Source organism: Bombina bombina, chromosome 3 (assembly GCF_027579735.1).
Source record: "Bombina bombina isolate aBomBom1 chromosome 3, aBomBom1.pri, whole genome shotgun sequence".
Classification (NCBI taxonomy): Eukaryota; Metazoa; Chordata; class Amphibia; order Anura; family Bombinatoridae; genus Bombina; species Bombina bombina.
In genome coordinates this window covers 634,466,795-634,484,904 of record NC_069501.1, presented here as the reverse complement: position 1 = coordinate 634,484,904, position 18,110 = coordinate 634,466,795, and the positions used below count along the sequence as shown (strand labels likewise).

The 18,110-nt window shown below is 37.1% G+C and overlaps 1 protein-coding gene across 1 annotated transcript; it reads right to left on the bottom strand.

The window, feature by feature from the left end:
- Nucleotides 1-2,964: 2,964 nt before the first annotated feature.
- Nucleotides 2,965-5,658, bottom strand: LOC128652462 (DNA-dependent metalloprotease SPRTN-like). The gene is made up of 4 exons (XM_053705400.1): nt 5,495-5,658; nt 4,306-4,405; nt 4,075-4,200; nt 2,965-3,195 (listed from the first exon to the last, which is right to left on the bottom strand). The coding sequence occupies exons 1-4, from the start codon at nt 5,656-5,658 to the stop codon at nt 2,965-2,967; spliced, it is 621 nt and encodes a 206-aa protein (XP_053561375.1).
- Nucleotides 5,659-18,110: the final 12,452 nt, after the last annotated feature.

Below are 18,110 nucleotides of genomic sequence, written 5' to 3'. Positions count from 1 at the left end.
TTTTACAGGTAAGTATTTAGCTTTAAATAGGAATAATTTATTTAATAAGAGTTAATTAATTTCGTTAGATTTAAATTATATTTAACTTAGGGGGTGTTAGTGTTAGGGTTAGACTTAGCTTTAGGGGTTAATACATTTATTAGAATAGCGGCGAGATTCGGTCGGCAGATTAGGGGTTAATAATTGAAGTTAGGTGTCGGCGATGTTAGGGAGGGCAGGTTAGGGGTTAATAAATATAATATAGGGGTCGGCGGTGTTAGGGGCAGCAGATTAGGGGTACATAGCTATAATGTAGGTGGCGGCTCTTTGCGGTCAGCAAATTAGGGGTTAATTATTGTAGGTAGGTGGCGGCGACGTTGTGGGGGGCAGGTTAGGGGTTAATAAATATAATATAGGGGTCGGCGATGTTAGGGCAGCAGATTAGGGGTACATAGCTATAATGTAGCTGGCGGCGGCGTGCGGACGGCAGATTAGGGGTTAATAAGTGTAGGTAGCTGGCGGCGGCGTTGTGGGGGGCAGATTAGGGGTTAATAAATATAATATAGGGGTCGGCGGTGTTAGGGGCAGCAGATTAGGGGTACATAAGGATAACGTAGGTGGCGGTCGGCAGATTAGGGGTTAAAAAAATTTAATCGAGTTGCGGTGATGTGGGGGGACCTCGGTTTAGGGGTACATAGGTAGTTTATGGGTGTTAGTGTACTTTAGGGCACAGTAGTTAAGAGCTTTATGAACCGGCGTTAGCCCAGAAAGCTCTTAACTACTGACTTTTTTCTGCGGCTGGAGTTTTGTCGTTAGAATTCTAACGCTCACTTCAGACACGACTCTAAATACCGGAGTTAGAAAAATCCCATTGAAAAGATAGGATACGCAATTGACGTAAGGGGATCTGCGGTATGGAAAAGTCGCGGCTGAAAAGTGAGCGTTAGACCCTTTTTTGACTGACTCCAAATGCCAGAGGTAGCCTAAAACCAGCGTTAGGAGCCTCTAACGCTGGTTTTCACGGCTACCGCCAAACTCCAAATCTAGGCCTAAATTTGCATAAACATTTTAATGACATGAGTGACATAGGTTGTTGCTGCTGGATGTCTTGTATTTGGAACAAAGCATAGAATGGATCGGTGTCAAGATGAAGATGACAAATTCCTTCTGATGTTTCTATCCACAGAGTTACCTATAAGAAGAAACTGAATGTCATTATGTGTGTAGTTTTCTCAGTATTTATTCACATTCCTTTAGTATTTCAGTGCTGCTGGATAAAGGTAAAGTCAGCTTGTTACTCTAATCGTACCTGTGTGTGTCCAAAATGACCTGAAGCTGTGCCCTGCAACCCCACGGTCTGTTAGGCAACTAAGGATTGTTGCTGGATCAGAGGATAGAAGGGATTGGTGTCATGATGATGATGACTAATCCCTTTAGATGTTGCTCACTTCTGATTGTCTGTAAAAGAAAGTTCAGTATAATTAATTATTTTTACAAGTACTTTTATTCTCACTCATTTGGTTAGGTATTTCAATATTGATGAGAAAAGGTAAAGTCAACCTGTTTCACTTGTACTGTTGTGTATCCAAAATGATCTTAAGCTGTATCCTGCAACAGCACTGTTTTATGGTATTTGTTACTTCATTATTTAACACTACAGGGTACAGCTACCATCATTTTTATCAGAGCGCCCATTGTTATGGGTTGGGAGCTCTGCACCTCTTTCTCCCACAGCTTTCCCTTTTCTATAAATATAACATTTTCTAAAGTGAAACCAAGAACTGCTCCTTACTCCACCCATGGCCTCTCCTTACTCTGCTGCCAATTTGCCCAACACTGCACACAAAACACTCAACTCAATCCCGCCAGTAATGCCCCACCTATAAAACACCAGTGACTCCACCCACAAGTCTCTCTAACTTTGCCTAGACCTCCCAGTCCTGCAAGGCATTAGGCAAATATTAAGATATATATTTTATGACAAGGGCATTAGTACTTTACCTTAACAGAATTACCATTAAAAACTATGCCTGAGGAGAAATGTTGAACCATGAAATAAGACTTCATATTTCTACAGTAAGCTCTTTCTTACATTTTGAAACATTTTAAATAAATAAATTGCATATGTAAAAATCTGTAAGATTCTTTTGTTTGTATGTATATATCATGTCCGCCCAACATCGCTAAATGCTGACAGCATACGCTGTCGGCATTTAACATTGCACAAGCATTTTTGGTGAAATGCTTGTGCAACCCCACCCCCTGCACATTCATGGCCAATTGGCTGCTAGCAAGGGATGTCAATCATCCCGGTCGTATCCAATCGGGATGATTGCTGTCCGTCACCTCAGAGGTGGCAAAGGAGTTAAGGTGCAGCGGTCTTAACTTTTGTTTCCAGCAAGACTCGCACAGAAACAGCCGCATCCGCAGCATAATAAATCTACCCCTAAAGCTCTTTATTTTGATTTGGAAATGAATAGAAAGCCCATGTATAGAAATAACTGGAATAAAAACTAAGTGGCCGGTTAGGAAGATCCCACAGTAATATTGGTAGACAACAATACGCCCATCAAGACTAAAAAGAAAGAGCAAACAAAAATCATCTATTTTTCAGTACAGAAAGAGGCACTTAAATAAACTTTAATATATGTTAAAAAAACAACCATTTTTTTTAGATGCAACAAAGTTAAAAAACACTTATCCTAACAATAATAAAGAATGATGTAGCAGCTATTTTGTCAGTATTCTCAGTTATGCCTAAAATTGTATCTTACAAATTGGTACAAAACACAATACAGAGCAGGACTTGGATTTTTTGACATTTTCACTTGATTATTATTATAATTTATTTGTATAGCGCTGCAAGCTTCAGTAGCGCTTGATATAAAGGAATACTAAAAAGATACATAAAATGACAATACATAACATATAAATATACCTCTAGATAACAAATCCATCATTTAGAGATGGGACTACTCTACCTTTTTATGGCACAGATTTTGGTTTAGATTTTCCTAGAAGGTCATCAAGGTCTGGCCTCTGCACCTTCTTAAACTTCCCTCCACAGTTGGTCTTGTGCTGGTCCCACCATGATGGTTTCGCACGAGAGTATGGGACACAGAAACCATAATAGGGCTTCTTGGTGTTACAGGGCCCATTACACCGGAACCACTTGTTGTCATAAAACTCAACTTCCTTATGGAAGGTATGATAGGTCTGTAAACACATATAGACAACAAGTTACATACACTATGTATAATTTTATCTGTCAAAAGGAAGCAGAAGCATATAAATGTCTTACCAAATAAAAATAATAATAATAATCTCTATCTATTACTATGGAACAGTGCATAATGTCACATACATAAGAGTCACAGATTCAAATGGATTGTAACAAAGGCCACAGTAATAGTACAAAGCTAAAATGATATTGCTAAAGCCTACTCTAGAGTATATTCCTGCTAAACATATTACCTCCTTACTGACCCATTTGTAATACATCTCTAAGCAAAGATCAAAACCAGCCAACATTTCCTGGCTAGTGTCTGAGACAGTGAGTCTGGGGGCAGAGACAGATTGATCCCTTGGGCACTGTGGCAGTGGCTATGAAGGGAATCAGGGTAGTAGGTTGGGGCATGGTATAGGAGCTAAACTAGGCATAGCTGGGTGGATAAGGCCAGCAGTGTTTTTCAACTCCAGTCATCAAATACCCATAACAGGACAGATTTTCTTTATTCCTTAACCAGAGCAAAGGTAAAATAATCAGCTGATGGGTAAGAGAGCAGATTAGTAACCATGGTTACCGATCAGCTGATTATTTCACCTGTGTTCTAGATAAGGTATCATGAGATTCTGGCCTGTCAGCGGTTCTTGAGGACTTGAGTTGAGAAATACTGGATTAGGGCACAACAAAAACTGATGTGATAACATTTCTGCAAAAATAAAAATATTGCAAAAAAGCTTGTAATTTAATTTTAAAAGCACAATTGTGTATTTTAAATGTACTTTTTATTTATTTTTATTGTTAGATTTCTGTTCTATGCTTTATAAATATAACTTTCCTGAAAAACGAAATAAAAAAGCACATTCACTTACGGTAATGTGGAATCTGCCGGCGGTATTTATTCTCTGCATATGGCCGCAGAAAACTGGCCCATGCATGTCACTTTCCTTTATGTTATTTATACATAAATACGCATGAATCATTTCATGCAAAAGCGACTGTAAAATAGAAAATGGTGAATTATTAAACTTCATTTATATGAAGAAAAAACAACATCAGCTGACAATAAATGATTTCACTTTTTTAATTAAATAATTTTTTACCTCAATAAGATCTTTCCTGCTCCTCCGTTTAAGCAAAGGTTGGCTTAAATTGATGGTGCATTTGCCAGATTTCCGTTGATAGTTGCACAAACCAGCACACCTGAAATAAAAGATGATGGCATATAAAAATGTTAGAATTATTTTATAAGCTAAATTAGCAGAACTATAAAAATAATTAGCCTATCCCAAAATTCAGGATATTAAAGAAAAATATGAAAGTATCTATATACAGCAGATAATGAGGTCTACTATATGATATATCATATGATATACCAGGCGTGTTCTATTAGAAAATATAGAGATATTTGTTATAATTGGTCACCTACTGTATATACTGTACCATACAAACAAGTGAAACCTATACTTCTCTCCTTACTGTTGACGGCATATTTGTTTACCCCCATAAAAGCCAAGTATAATTTCTGTACAAATTGCATTGCATGGCTTTTGAGGAGGTTTTACATTTGAAGACTTTCCATTGGAAAACTCTGTGATAACAAACTTATCATACTTATTCAAAGCATTATTATCAGTAGAACAGCCAATCAAAAGCCATAGCATCTGCTCCACAGACAGAAGTAAAAACCTCTAAACCAGGCAGCTAGAGCGCACTCTCCTTTCTGTCTATGGGGCAGGCAATGTGATATTAAATATTATGTTCTGGCTGCCAATGCTGTCTTGGAAAACAAAAAGGCTTGAAGGCATTTAATCCTTATATTAAAGATAAAATTCTACTGCTATTTAAGCTCTATCTGAATGCCAAAAAATAAAGTTTGGTGCAGCTGTTTTGCTTAAACTGAGGCTAATCATTTCATTATATTAAAAAGTACATTTTCTTCTACACTAAAAAACTGCAAACTGCTATAAGTGGTGTTATGTGGCTACCATATTTTTCGCTGCAATTTAATGGTGACACTATTGCTTAAGTTTATGGCTCAGATCTTGGCCATATTCTACCATCAATAATGATTTAGATTAACATGATCACATTTGAAAATGTAGTTCATCATGACAATCAGTATTATTTATTTATTGTATTATTTAACACACAATGTGGTTGACATGAACTGATCAGTCTGTTTTCTAATCTGCCTAAAAGTATAAATCATGTATTACTTCCCCTTTGTAAGACCTTATTGCAAGTCTATAATAAATACAAAGCCCTTCTCCCTCCATGTTCTCAACTTACATCACCATAAGAGGTTTTTTACTCCACTTGACTTTGACTCCACTCAGCTGTCCCCAAAAGTACCAATGGTTCAGCAGATCAAACAATTTTAAGATGTCTGGGGATGGATCTGCTAGTTCTTCATCAGAGATCTTCTTGCTGCCAGTTGAACTGGTGGCAGCCATGCCTGGATAGGCTCTCAAACTACTCACTCCACTCAGCAATAGAAATTGTCTTCTCAGCACCTGAGAACACACGCCTCACTACTAACCCTCACCATTGGGCAGTTGGTGGCAAGAATTTATAGCCAGCATGGTATTGTGATGGCATTGCTTAGAACACTCCATTGTTATGGCTCATAGAGCAGCACTACATTGTCATGACAACAATATCAACACTCAATTTTCATTACTTAGACTTCAAAGATATTTTTTGTAAATACTATCTCTGTTATAATGCTGTACACTTGTTTAAGTAATAAATAAATTATTTAACACCTCATCTAGCCATTAACAACTAGTCCTGAAATAGGTGCAGTAACGGCAGCAACTATCCAATATTTTTATATCTAGGCCTGTTTCCACTGAGCTGCTGCCGGAAGCCATTACACTTATCACTGCTGTCAGAAGCCATTACGCCTATCACTGCTGTCAGAAGCCATTACGCTTATTTACAGTTTCTGATGGCATATTTTCCATCATTACCGGCAGCCGGGGAAAACAAATATGCATTTTATAGGTAAATAGTAGAAGCCAAAAAGTACAAATTTACACCCGGTTTCCTTTGAATGCACAAAAAGGTAAAACACTGTCAGAAGCTGTCGATAAGGTCTCAAACATTATGGCATGCTCAACTAGCTGTAAAGGAGGTGATATAAGCTTTCTGAGGCTTAGTTCCCATTGAGATATTAAAGTTTGCAAACAATGCAAGTGTTTAACATTATAAATGTATTGTTATATGTAACATTTATTGCTGGCCCTGGTATAGGACTAGTTGGAGTTATGTTCCTATTTAAATATCAATATGTATTGACATTTAAAAATATAATCAAGCACATATCGCCATAATTCCAACTAGACCTATGACTAGGACAGCAATGTTACATATATCAATACATTTAAAAAAGTAATAGAACGACAAAAAAAGTATTCTTTCATGTAAGTGGCAAGAGTCCATGAGCTAGTGACGTATGGGATATACATTCCAAGCAGGCTAGGAGTAAGGCAACAAGCCGAAACCAGTCAGCCTTTTTTCATTTGATATATACTGTATTTTACCCTCAGGGTGTGAGCACCCTGTGAAATTACCAATAAAGAAACAAATTTTAACCCTTATGCTTGGTGCTCCTGCAATATTTTTTATTTTTAGTTTCTATACAGGAATGGCTAGCAGTGAGCACAGGTTATAGGGTGAAGCTGTGGAGGACTGGCTCTTCATTTTGGACGACTGATCCTCAACAAATGGGACTATGAGAATATAGTAAACATCAAACACATGTGGAGCAGGCCATTATTTAAAGACATTAACAGCACTTCAGGGACTCGTGCAAAAGGTGAAGGTACCGGCAAGGGGTCCACTTTGCACTAGAAAATTAACTAAGGAGGCTGAAGATACATCTGCAAGTCTTCATGCTCCCAGTGGTGAGTTATTTTGCTATTTTTCTATTAAGCACCATAGTATCCCTTTGTTTATATTATTAAGGGAGGGCAAGGAACGCTCCCTGAATGTATATTGGACAATGCATCTGAAATCCGGTCCCATATGGGGACATTTTTATATTTCATTTGAGTGCGGACATCCCACAATTTCCCTGTTGTGTTCCTGTATATACATTCCTACCAGGAGGGGAAAAGTTTCCCAAACCTCAAAATGCCTATAAATACACCTCCCACCACACTCATACCATAGCTTATGGAGGTGGTGAAGTAAGTTGTGCTTGATTTCTTCTGTGATAAGCGCTTCTAAGCATTCTGAAGCCCAATTCCTCTCAGAGTACAGTGTTTGTCAGAGGGATGTGAAGGGAGTATTGCCTATTGATTTTTATGGTTTCACCCATGGGAAATCTATTCAAAAGCTCTCTGTAACCATTCACAGGAATTCATCCCCTGCGCCCCTTTTTCAGATTGACGTTATACTCCTATACCATTACCTCTGCTGATATTTTTCAGTACTGGTTTGGCTGTCTGCTATATGTGGATGGGTGTCTTCTGGTAAGTATGTATCATTTTTGAAGACACTTTCAGCTATGTTTGGCATTTTATATTATATTGTAAAGCTTTAAATATATGTGTTTGCTTATATTCTCCATGAGTCAGGTCTACCGTATGTATATTTCCCTTTTTTTGCAGACTCTCAGTTTCAGTATGGAAATTATGTTTGGGAAGATTATTTAATTTTTTTCTTACCTGGGGTTCCAGTTCTTTCAATTTGACTTTGTTTTCCAAATATTTGCATGGTCAAACTAAGCTCGCGAGGACGCAAAATGCCATTTTTTATGGCGTCATTCTTGGCGCAAATTTTTTTTGTGTGCGAAATTGCGTCTATAGTGACGCAAGTCTCGTAATTTCCAGCATCTTTGTTGATGTTAGTTCTTTTGGCACAAAGTCACGCAAGTTGCGTCATTTCCTGGTGTTAGCTTTGGCGGCAAAAAATGTTTCACTTCCTTTTGCATCATGCGTCATACTTGCCGTCAATTTTTTTTTGGGTATATTACCCCTCTTCCTTTAATGCCTCTGGTTCTCTTTATATTTTTAAGAGCTATGATGCTATTTTTTTTTGCATCTTACTTTAGCATAAGCATTTTTCCCATTCCTGAAACTGCTATATGAGGAAATTGGATATTTTGTTTAAATGCTGTTATTTTTCTTTTTACATTTTGCAAGATGTCACAGTCTGATCCTGCCTCTGATGTTGCTGTAGAAACCATGCTGCATGAACACAGTTCTACCAAAGCTAAGTGTGTCTGTTGTAAATTAGCTGATGTTATTTCTTTAGCTCAATTATGTGGCATTTGTTCCTTCAACATCTAATGTACCTGATATTCCTGCAGATGTAAAGAATTATATTGCTGCAGCTAAAGAAAAGGCTATGGGGCATATGTATCACGCTCCAAATGGAGCTTGATGCCCCGTGTTTCTGGCGAGTCATCAGACTCGCCAGAAACAGCAGTTATGAAGCAGCAGTCACAAAGACCGCTGCTCCATAACCTGTCCGCCTGCTCTGAGCAGACAGACACACATCGCCGGAAATCAACCCAATCGAGTATGATCGGGTTGATTGATACCCCCTGCAGGCAGCCGATTGGCCGCGAGTCCGCAGGGGGCGGCGTTGCACCAGCAGCTCTTGTTAGCTGCTGGTGCAATGCTGAATACGGCGAGCGTATTGCTCACCGTATTCAGCGAGGTCTGGCGGATCTGATCCGCAGTGTCGGATCAGGTCCACCAGACCTTAATAACTAGAGGCCAATGTCTGCTATTCCACCTTAAAATAAATGTAAAAGGTCTTTTAAAACTTCTCATAATTCTGATTAAATTTGTATTGACTGACAACATACTGAAGTATCCTCTGCTGATGAGGATCTCTCTGGTTCAGAGGATCCTGAATCAGACTCTGAAATTGACAAATCTTCCTATCTGTTTAAGATTGATTATATTCGTTGGAGGAAGCTTTGGTTACTTTGGCTATTGAAGAGTCTAGTCCTCTTGATAACAAAGCCAGTAAACATTTAAATTCTGTTTTTAAACCTCATGGGGTTTTTCCTATTCCAGATGTTGTTTCTGATATGATTACTAAGGAATGGTCTAAGCCTGGTTCTAATTTTAATCCTTCTTCTAGGTTTTAGAAGTCGTATCCTTTACCTGTGAATAATCTAAAGTTTTGGGGAAAAGTCCCTAATGTTGATGGGGCTATTTCCACTCTTGCCAAACGTACTACTATCCTTATGGAAGATAGTACTTCTTTTAAGGATCCTTTAGACAGGAATATTGAAGCTTATTTCAGAAAAACTTATTTACATTCTGGTTATATTCGTAGACCTGCCATTTCTATGGCTGATGTGGCTGCTGCTTCAACTTTTTGGTTGGACAGTTTAGCTCATCATGTAGGAATTTCTGATTTGTCTGGCATTGTTCTTCTGCTTCAACATGCTAATCATTTAATTTGTGATGCTATATTTGACATTATTAAGATTGATGTTAAATCTGTCTTTAGCTATTTTAGCTAGAAGAGATTTATAGCTTAAATCTTGGAATGCTGACATGGTGTCTAAATCTAGATTACTGTCTCTATCTTTCCAGGGTAAGAATTTATTTGTTTCTCAATTGGATTCTACTTTCCACTATCACTGGGGGGAGGGGAGTTTTTTTACCCCAAGATAAAAAGTCTAAAGGTAAATTTAAGGCTCCTAATCATTTTCATTTCTTTTAACAGAATAAAGAACAAAAAAATCACTCCTTCGCCTAAGGCCTCTGGTTCCAATTGGAGACCATCTTCAATTTGGAATAAGACCAAGCCTTATGAAAAAAACAATTCCAGCCCCCAAGAGTGTATGAAGGTATGACCCTCAATCCAGTTCAGCTGGTGAGGGGCAGATTGAAATTATTTCAGGAAATTTGGACAGATTATGTTTAGAATAAGTGGATTCAGAATATTGTGTCTCAGGGGTATCGAATAGGTTTCAGAATAAGACCTCCCGTGGGAAGATTCTTTCTTTCTCATGTTCCAAGAAATCCTGTGAAGGCTCAGGCTTTTCTGAAATGTGTTTCAGATCTAGAGCTTTCAGGGGTGATTGCACCAGTTCCTCTCCAGGAACAGGGTTTGGTGTTCTATTCAAATCTATTCATTGTCCCAAAGAAAGAGAATTCTTTCAGACCAGTTCTGGATCTGAAGTTTTTAAATCGTTTTGTAAGAGTCACAACTTTCAAGATGGTGACTATAAGGACTATTCTGCCTTTTGTTTAGCTTATCATCATATTCCAATTCATCCAGACCACTATCAGTTTCTGAGATTCTCTTTACTAGACAAGCATTACCAATTTGTTGCTCTTCCATTTGGCGACAAATTGGTTCCCGGTGCCCTTCTATCTGTACTCAGAGAGCAGGGTATTGCTTCCTTATTTGGACGATATCTTGGTACTAGCTCAGTCTTTTCATTTAGCAGAAGCTCACACATAACAACTAGTGTGGTTTTTTCAAGAAGTGAGGTTACCAATCAATATTTTAGAACTTTGTGCTATCTTCAGAGCTCTTCAGTCTTGGCCTCTATTAAAGAGAGAACTTTTCATTTGTTTTCAGACAGAAAATATCACAAAAGTGGCATATGTTAATCATCAGGGAGGGACTCGCAGCTCTTTAGCAATGAAAGAAGTATCTTGGATACTTTCTTGGGCGGAGTCAAACTCTTTAATTTCTGCAATTCATATTCCAGGTGTTTGCAATTGGGAAGCAGATTATCTCAGTCATCAGACTTTGCATCCGGGGAAGTGATCTTTCCATCCAGACAGTGGAGGCTCCTCCATAGGAGCACAGCTGCACATGAACGTAACATAGCCTATACCTTTCTTAATCTCTTTGGGTGGGCAGAAGGGGGAGCACTTTTTTAAAAGTTTTCTTTTTTGCTGGCTGCGATGATCGACTGAACACAAGTTAGGGACAGGAAGCAAGTTACAGGAGTTCTCCTCTGTGTACATCCAGTACGCAGTGGGTGATCTGGGGATACTAAGCCCGAGCTGCACGAGTATCTAGTGTCCCACTGCATAAGAGCTGCATGACCCGGGAACGGTGGTGTCACAGCATTGAGAAGGTAATACCTTACTGTACCGGGCCGGTTATTATAGGCTCTGTCTCCACCATGACACCATCCATGATCACTGCAAGCAAGGAAAAAGTAAATAGGCAGCAACGGGACTCCTCTTTCTGCAGCCAGTTTGCAGTTGTGACTCGTGGGCTCCATAAAAAGAGGTATTTTTTCTAAAGCAGACATACAGGCAAATCAGGCTTTATTAGCTCAATAGTTCACTGATTTATTTTGTGAGTGAACTATTGAGCTAATAAAGCCTGATTTGCCTGTATGTCTGCTTTAGAAAAATACCTCTTTTTATGGAGCCCACGAGTCACAACTACAAGCTGGCTGCAGAAAGGGGAGTCCCATTGCTGTCAATTTGCTTTTTCCTTGCTTGCTAATTTCTGTTAAAATGACTGTATGTTTAGTAGTCGTAAATAACTGGCTTAGATAGCTGGCTTTTTTTTTTTTGGTTTGATACCTCTTTCCTTCCTCCTTCTTCCCCAGGGAAAGGAGACATTACATAGTGTGAATGGCAGTGGCATGTGTTGTGCTGCTGGACTTGTGCATCTGTGCTGATAAGCTTTGTATTTATTATCCCAGGTAGTTTTAGCTGCCAAGTTATATTCAAGACCAGCATTTACATTTCAAGACAAGCAGCTAGTGTGCCTAAGGGTGGCAATTTAGCTGTTACTAAGCTAAGGGATATATTATGATTGTAGGCTAGGTTTTTTTTTATTTTGGGTGGGCTTTTTTATTTTGATAGGGCTATTAGAGTAGGTGTAATTCTTTTTTACTTTTGATAATTTCGTTTTTTATTTTCTGTAATTTAGTGTTTGTTATTTTTTGTAATTTAGTTTTTGTTTGTTTTTTTGTTATTAAATACTTTGCCATTTTTAGAGTAGTGTTAGGATTTTTTTAATGTGTAGTTTAGTTTATTTAATTGGTAGTTAGTTTAATTTTAGTTTAATAATTATATTAGTTTGTTAGTTTAAACTTAGTTTTTTTAATTTGACAGGTAAGTTTAAATTTAATTTATGCTAGGGAAATTGTAATTTTAATATAAATTTAGGGGGTCATTAGGTTTAGGGGTTACTAGTTTAAATTAGTTTATTGCGATGTGGGGGGCTTTCGGTTTAGGAGTTAATAGGTTTATTATAGTGGCGGCGGTGTAGGGCTTAATAACTTTAGTATAATGGGGCGATGTGGGCGGACGGCGGATTAGGGGTTAATAATATTTAAATAGTGTTTGTGATGCTGGAGGGCGGCGGTTTAGGGGTTAATACCTTTAGTATAGTGGTGACGATGTCGGGGAGCATCGGAATAGGGGTTAATACATTTTCTTAGTGGCGGCAATGTTATGTTATAGCCCTTTGCCTGCCTTTTTTTTTTCTAACACCTGAGAACTCATATCTTTGAGCTATTATAACTTTTTTGTGCAATATTTTTTTTCAATAATTTTTATTAGGTAGTGTTATTATGAGTTTAACTGTACTTTTAAATATAGTTTTGATGTGTTTTGTGACACTTTTTTGTTTTGCATTAACAGATAACCAGAGATCTGAGGTTGCGGTAATCATTCTAGCGTAAATCGTGATTGCGCTCATGCTTTTACATTTACTTTCAACCTGTAATATGAGCGCTTCTTCTGATAAACCTGACATCGCTTGCACATAACTGTTAGCGCGCCACTTGTAATCTGGCCCATATAAAGTAGCAAAATTGACAGCAAAAAGGTGAGGAAGGTTGGTCGGCAAATCAAGTCTATATGCAAAACACCGGTGTGACAGGGAATGAATTATATATCAGTGTATACCTTTAAATAATTTGAATGTAAATTTTATCTTTTGAAAGGGCCATACAATTGCTATATGTGAATATGGACAATAACATTTAGAGCAGATAAGGCAGATCTTTAGATACAACTAGCCAAGAACTATACAAGGACTATTAGATGGATCCTATTAATGAAGCAGAACAACTATTATTGTTATTACTAGCAATATAAAGCAGGTCTAGTTTGTGAACACTATTCAATAATAATTTAAATATTAAACATGTACCATCAAAGAATATTTTTTTTTGGTTATGTGACGGTGTGAATCCTGTAGGTATGATCTGTTCCAATGTTTTAGTAAAGTGTTACATAGTTACCGAATTATAAATAAATTTGTTTCTGAAATACCGGTATATTGTATTAAAACAGATATGAATGTAAAGTTACTAAAATAAATAAACCAATGGCGCTACTTATGTGTGTAGAGAGACTCGTTCCCTATCTAAATATCCACACTAAAGTAAATGCAGTTATGGGCGAGTGGTGCTGTGTATTGGAATACAGAATTAGAAAAAACACGTGGAAAGAGACCCACAAAGTAATATTCTTGATAGAATTCAAGAGTCGAAAAAGGCGTAAATTACAGCATTAACAACAAGATATACATTAGGTCACTGTGTGAAGAGGGTACTTGGACACTAAAATTAAAATATAACTTTTATTAGGTTAAAACTTAAAATGTAGGGATCTAAATTAAAATCACAACCTGGGACAGGAGTAGTAGTGAATATCACCGCTAAGACTGAATATACAGGAATGTCAAATGATCTGATTCATATGGATAAATAATCTGATTTAAATAGACACTCTTATGTGAGGCTAATATCAATATGGACAATATGCACAGTAGGGTTTTGTGTAGAATAAGTGATTGGTGCATACAGAATCAAATTATAATCTGCTACCTTTGTAAGCGCAACATTGCGTTAAGATGGGTCATTATTCAAACACTACGCTATTAATATAAAACCTACAGGTCTACATTGCCTTATTTTTAGGATTTATCTATTCTAAGCGCTTAGTCACTGACAGTGTATTTGAATAATTAATATTTAAGCTGTAACTCTATCATCTAATATTGATACTCACCTGTTACTAGGACCTTTGTCTCAATATGACACTTCAACTAGTACAATCTAATCTTACGTTGTTCTCTCACTTTGAATCTAACACAGCCTGTTAAACTATATAGGCTTTGTCTCTGTTGTAAGTAACAATTTGTGAGAGCAAGTTCATAAGTTACAATTCTAAAGTGTTATTTGATAATGTATTCACCAATCACTTATTCTACACAAAACCCTACTGTGCATATTGTCCATATTGATATTAGCCTCACATAAGAGTGTCTATTTAAATCTGATTATTTATCCATATGAATCAGATCATTTGACATTCCTGTATATTCAGTCATAGTGGTGATATTCACTACTACTTCTGTCCCAAGTTGTGATTTTAATTTAGATCCCTGCTTTTTAAGTTTTAACCTAATAAAAGTTATATTTTAATTTTAGTGTCCAAGTACACTCTTCCCAGTGACCTAATGTATATCTTGTTGTTAAAGGGACAGTCAAGTCCAAAATAAACTTTCATGATTCAGATAGGGCATGTAATTTTAAACAACTTTCCAATTTACTTTTATCCCCAATTTTGCTTTGTTCTCTTGGTATTCTTAGTTGAAAGCTAAACTTAGGAGGTTCATATACTAATTTCTTAGACCTTGAAGGCCGCCTCTAATCTGACAGTGTTTCATCACCAGAGGGTGTTAGTTCATGTGTTTCATATATATAACATTGAGCTCATGCATGTGAAGTTACCTAGGAGTGAGCACTGATTGGTTAAAATGCAAGTCTGTCAAAAGAACTGAAATAAGGGGGCAGTTTGCAGAGGCATAGATACAAGATAATCACAAGATAAAGTGTATTAATATAACTGTGTTGGTTATGCAATTCTGGGGAATGGGTAATAAAGGGATTATCTATCTTTGTAAACAACAACAATTCTGGTGTTGACTGTCCCTTTAATGCTGAAATGTATGCCTTTTTTTAAGTGTATTACTTTATGGGTCTCTTCCCACAGGTTTGATATTCATTCTATGTATATTCTCTCTCTTTCAAATGTATATACTGCATGAAATAAGAAAATGAATGAGAGGAAGGTTTTCAGGGTTAAATCCGTGGTTATGTTTTTAACCAATCATATGCATTTGTAACGTTTAAAAGGCCAGAGTGGCTAACAGACTTCACTATGATTACGGCTGTTCAGCCAAAATGCATCTGTGAGTCTAGGAATTTGCCGACCAACCTTCCTCACCTTTTTGCTGTCAATTTTGCATTATGGATTTTTAACTGAAGCAGTCAAATAAAAGTTACTTTTTACAACTCATAAACGTGCTCCTTCTCTTCTTCTTTGTACACGGACTGTATTGGATACACAGTGAGCACACCAGCGAATCCTACCCCAGCCTGTAGCCACCACTCCCACTACCCTCCATGTGATCGCAAAGCCTGTGATGTCACTCGCCAGAGGAAAGCACTCAAGGGCAAAAAATGTATAAGAAAAAAACGAATATGATTAAGGATAGTATGCACGCTTTTTCATTGTTAAGCATCTAATTAGGACCCAGTTAACGTGGGCTCAAATCCAGAATTTGAATTGTTTTGTTTTCTATTTTTTTAAAGTAGAAATAATACAAAATGCGTGCACAAATATATAAAGACTATGGGGCCGATTTATCAAATGTCGGGCGGACATGATCCGCTGTAGCGTATGCTGTCAGCATTTATCATTGCACAAGTATTTCTTGTGAAATGCTTGTGCAAGGCTGCCCCCTGCACATTTGTGACCAATCGGCTGCTAGCAGGGGGTGTCAATCATCCCGATCGTATATGACCGTTGCTTCTTGCGGACCTGAAACTTCAGGGGTAGATTGCAGCATCTCCTGCTTAATAAATCTAACCGAATGGGGAATATTTAGCAAGCTCCATATGGAGCTTGATGCCCTGTGTTTCCGGCAAGCCTTCAGGTCTAAAGACCACTGCTCCATAACCTGTCCGCCTGCTCTGAGACGGCGGACAGAAATCAACCCGATCGAATACGATTGGGTTGATTGACACCCTCTGCTAGTGGCCGATTGGCCGCAAATCTGCAGGGGACGGCATTGCACCAGCAGTTCACAAGAACTGCTGGTGCAATGATAAATGCCGAGAACGTAAGCTGTCTGCAATTATCAATGTGCAACGGACATGATCCGCTATATCGGGCAATGTCCGCTCGCACAATCATAAATATGCCCCTATGTCTATAAGTCTTTGAAGCAATACAAGATACACATCTTAGTGACTACTGGAAGAGCCGTTTTATGGACTTCCCTCTTTAATTGAGATCAAGTGTCATGAGACGCTGCAATTGTATTCACTCCTTTTGTTATTTTTACTTTTTGTATCCTTTTATTTTAAATAGATAAGGAATTTGTGTTCCTATTTGTACACAATATTATTTGATCACTTTTTATTTCATTACATGTTACACATTTTAGCCTATTATAATAATAAGCAGAAATGTTATGCAATTTATATATATATATTTTTTAAATGTCCATATATATTTTTTTATCAAACAATCTTCATTTATTCCTGCTTTTATTTGGGTTTCCAAGATATTTTGTGATTAATTCTTCATATTTTTCTGCTGTGAGTCCTATGACTTTTCCAGGATACACTGCAGTATATAGACATATGGTTTATAACGGACCATATCCAGCATTCAATAAAGCAGTCTCCTGTATAAAGAAACACACAAAACATCATTTAACCCACAGAACATATAATGATGTAATGTCATTTTCTCACCTAAAAAGCAGCTGAAAGAAGAAAGAAAAACACCAATTTATCCTGATATAAAAATAAAAGAAATCTGATGTATTTTATTTGTATACAATTTATTTAGCCCACACACAAGATTTTTCTTACAAACTTGAATGCTAACATAAACAGGTAATTGCATATTTTGTGTTGCCTAACACAAGACTTCTATCTATATATGTTCCTGCATTGAAAGTGACTGTAAATTTAAAATACATCATTTATGGTTTAGAGATAACATAGGATTTTAAACAACTTCCCAATGTACTTCTATTATGAAATTTGCATTGTTCTCTTGGTATCTTTTGTTTAAGAGTATATCTATTTAGGCCATAGCTAGGAGCTCAGCAATGTTGAAGTATTTTTAGCATTTTATGGCAGTATTGTTTGTAACAATGTATAACATCGCTGCAAACATAGTTGCAAAACACTGTTGCCACAGATCAGAGAGGGCGAACCTTGGCACTCCAGATGTTTCAGAACTACATTTCCCATAATGCTTGACTGGACTGCAGAGTGCCCAAGCATCATGGGAAATGTAGTTCTGAAACATCTGTAGTGCCAAGGTTCACCATCACTGCCATAGAGTAATAAAGATAGTACACGCTACTGAGCTCCTATGAGCCTACCTAGATTTACTCTTCAATAAAGGATACAAGAGAACAAAGTAAACTTTATAATAGAAGGAAATTGCAAAGTTGTTTAAAATAACGTGTTATATCAAAATCATGAAAGTTTAATTTTGACTTTACTATCCCTTTAATCTAAAATACTTGGTAAAGTAACTGTTAAAATGACCTTGATATATTAACCTAACTAGAAACAATCATGGCTGACAAAATAAGTGCAGGCACAACTATTTATATTGAGGATTAATTATGATAAAACATAAGAGAGAAAAGGGTGCTACTGAGATGAGTCTCATGGTTCTTAACAGTATATGTCAAAATCTATGTGTTAAAGAAACATATTAAAAAAATGTCCTATCATCTATATTGAAAATGTTGACATTTGTATTGCCTGCACAATTATGAAGTAAAAGCTGTTTAAATGTAAACTTGCAATTCCTACTCATTCACTTATAGGTAATTATAATAATGTTCAATTAACATTTACAGGAAGTACTTAGAAAACAACAAGAATTAGCAAGAAGTGCCTATC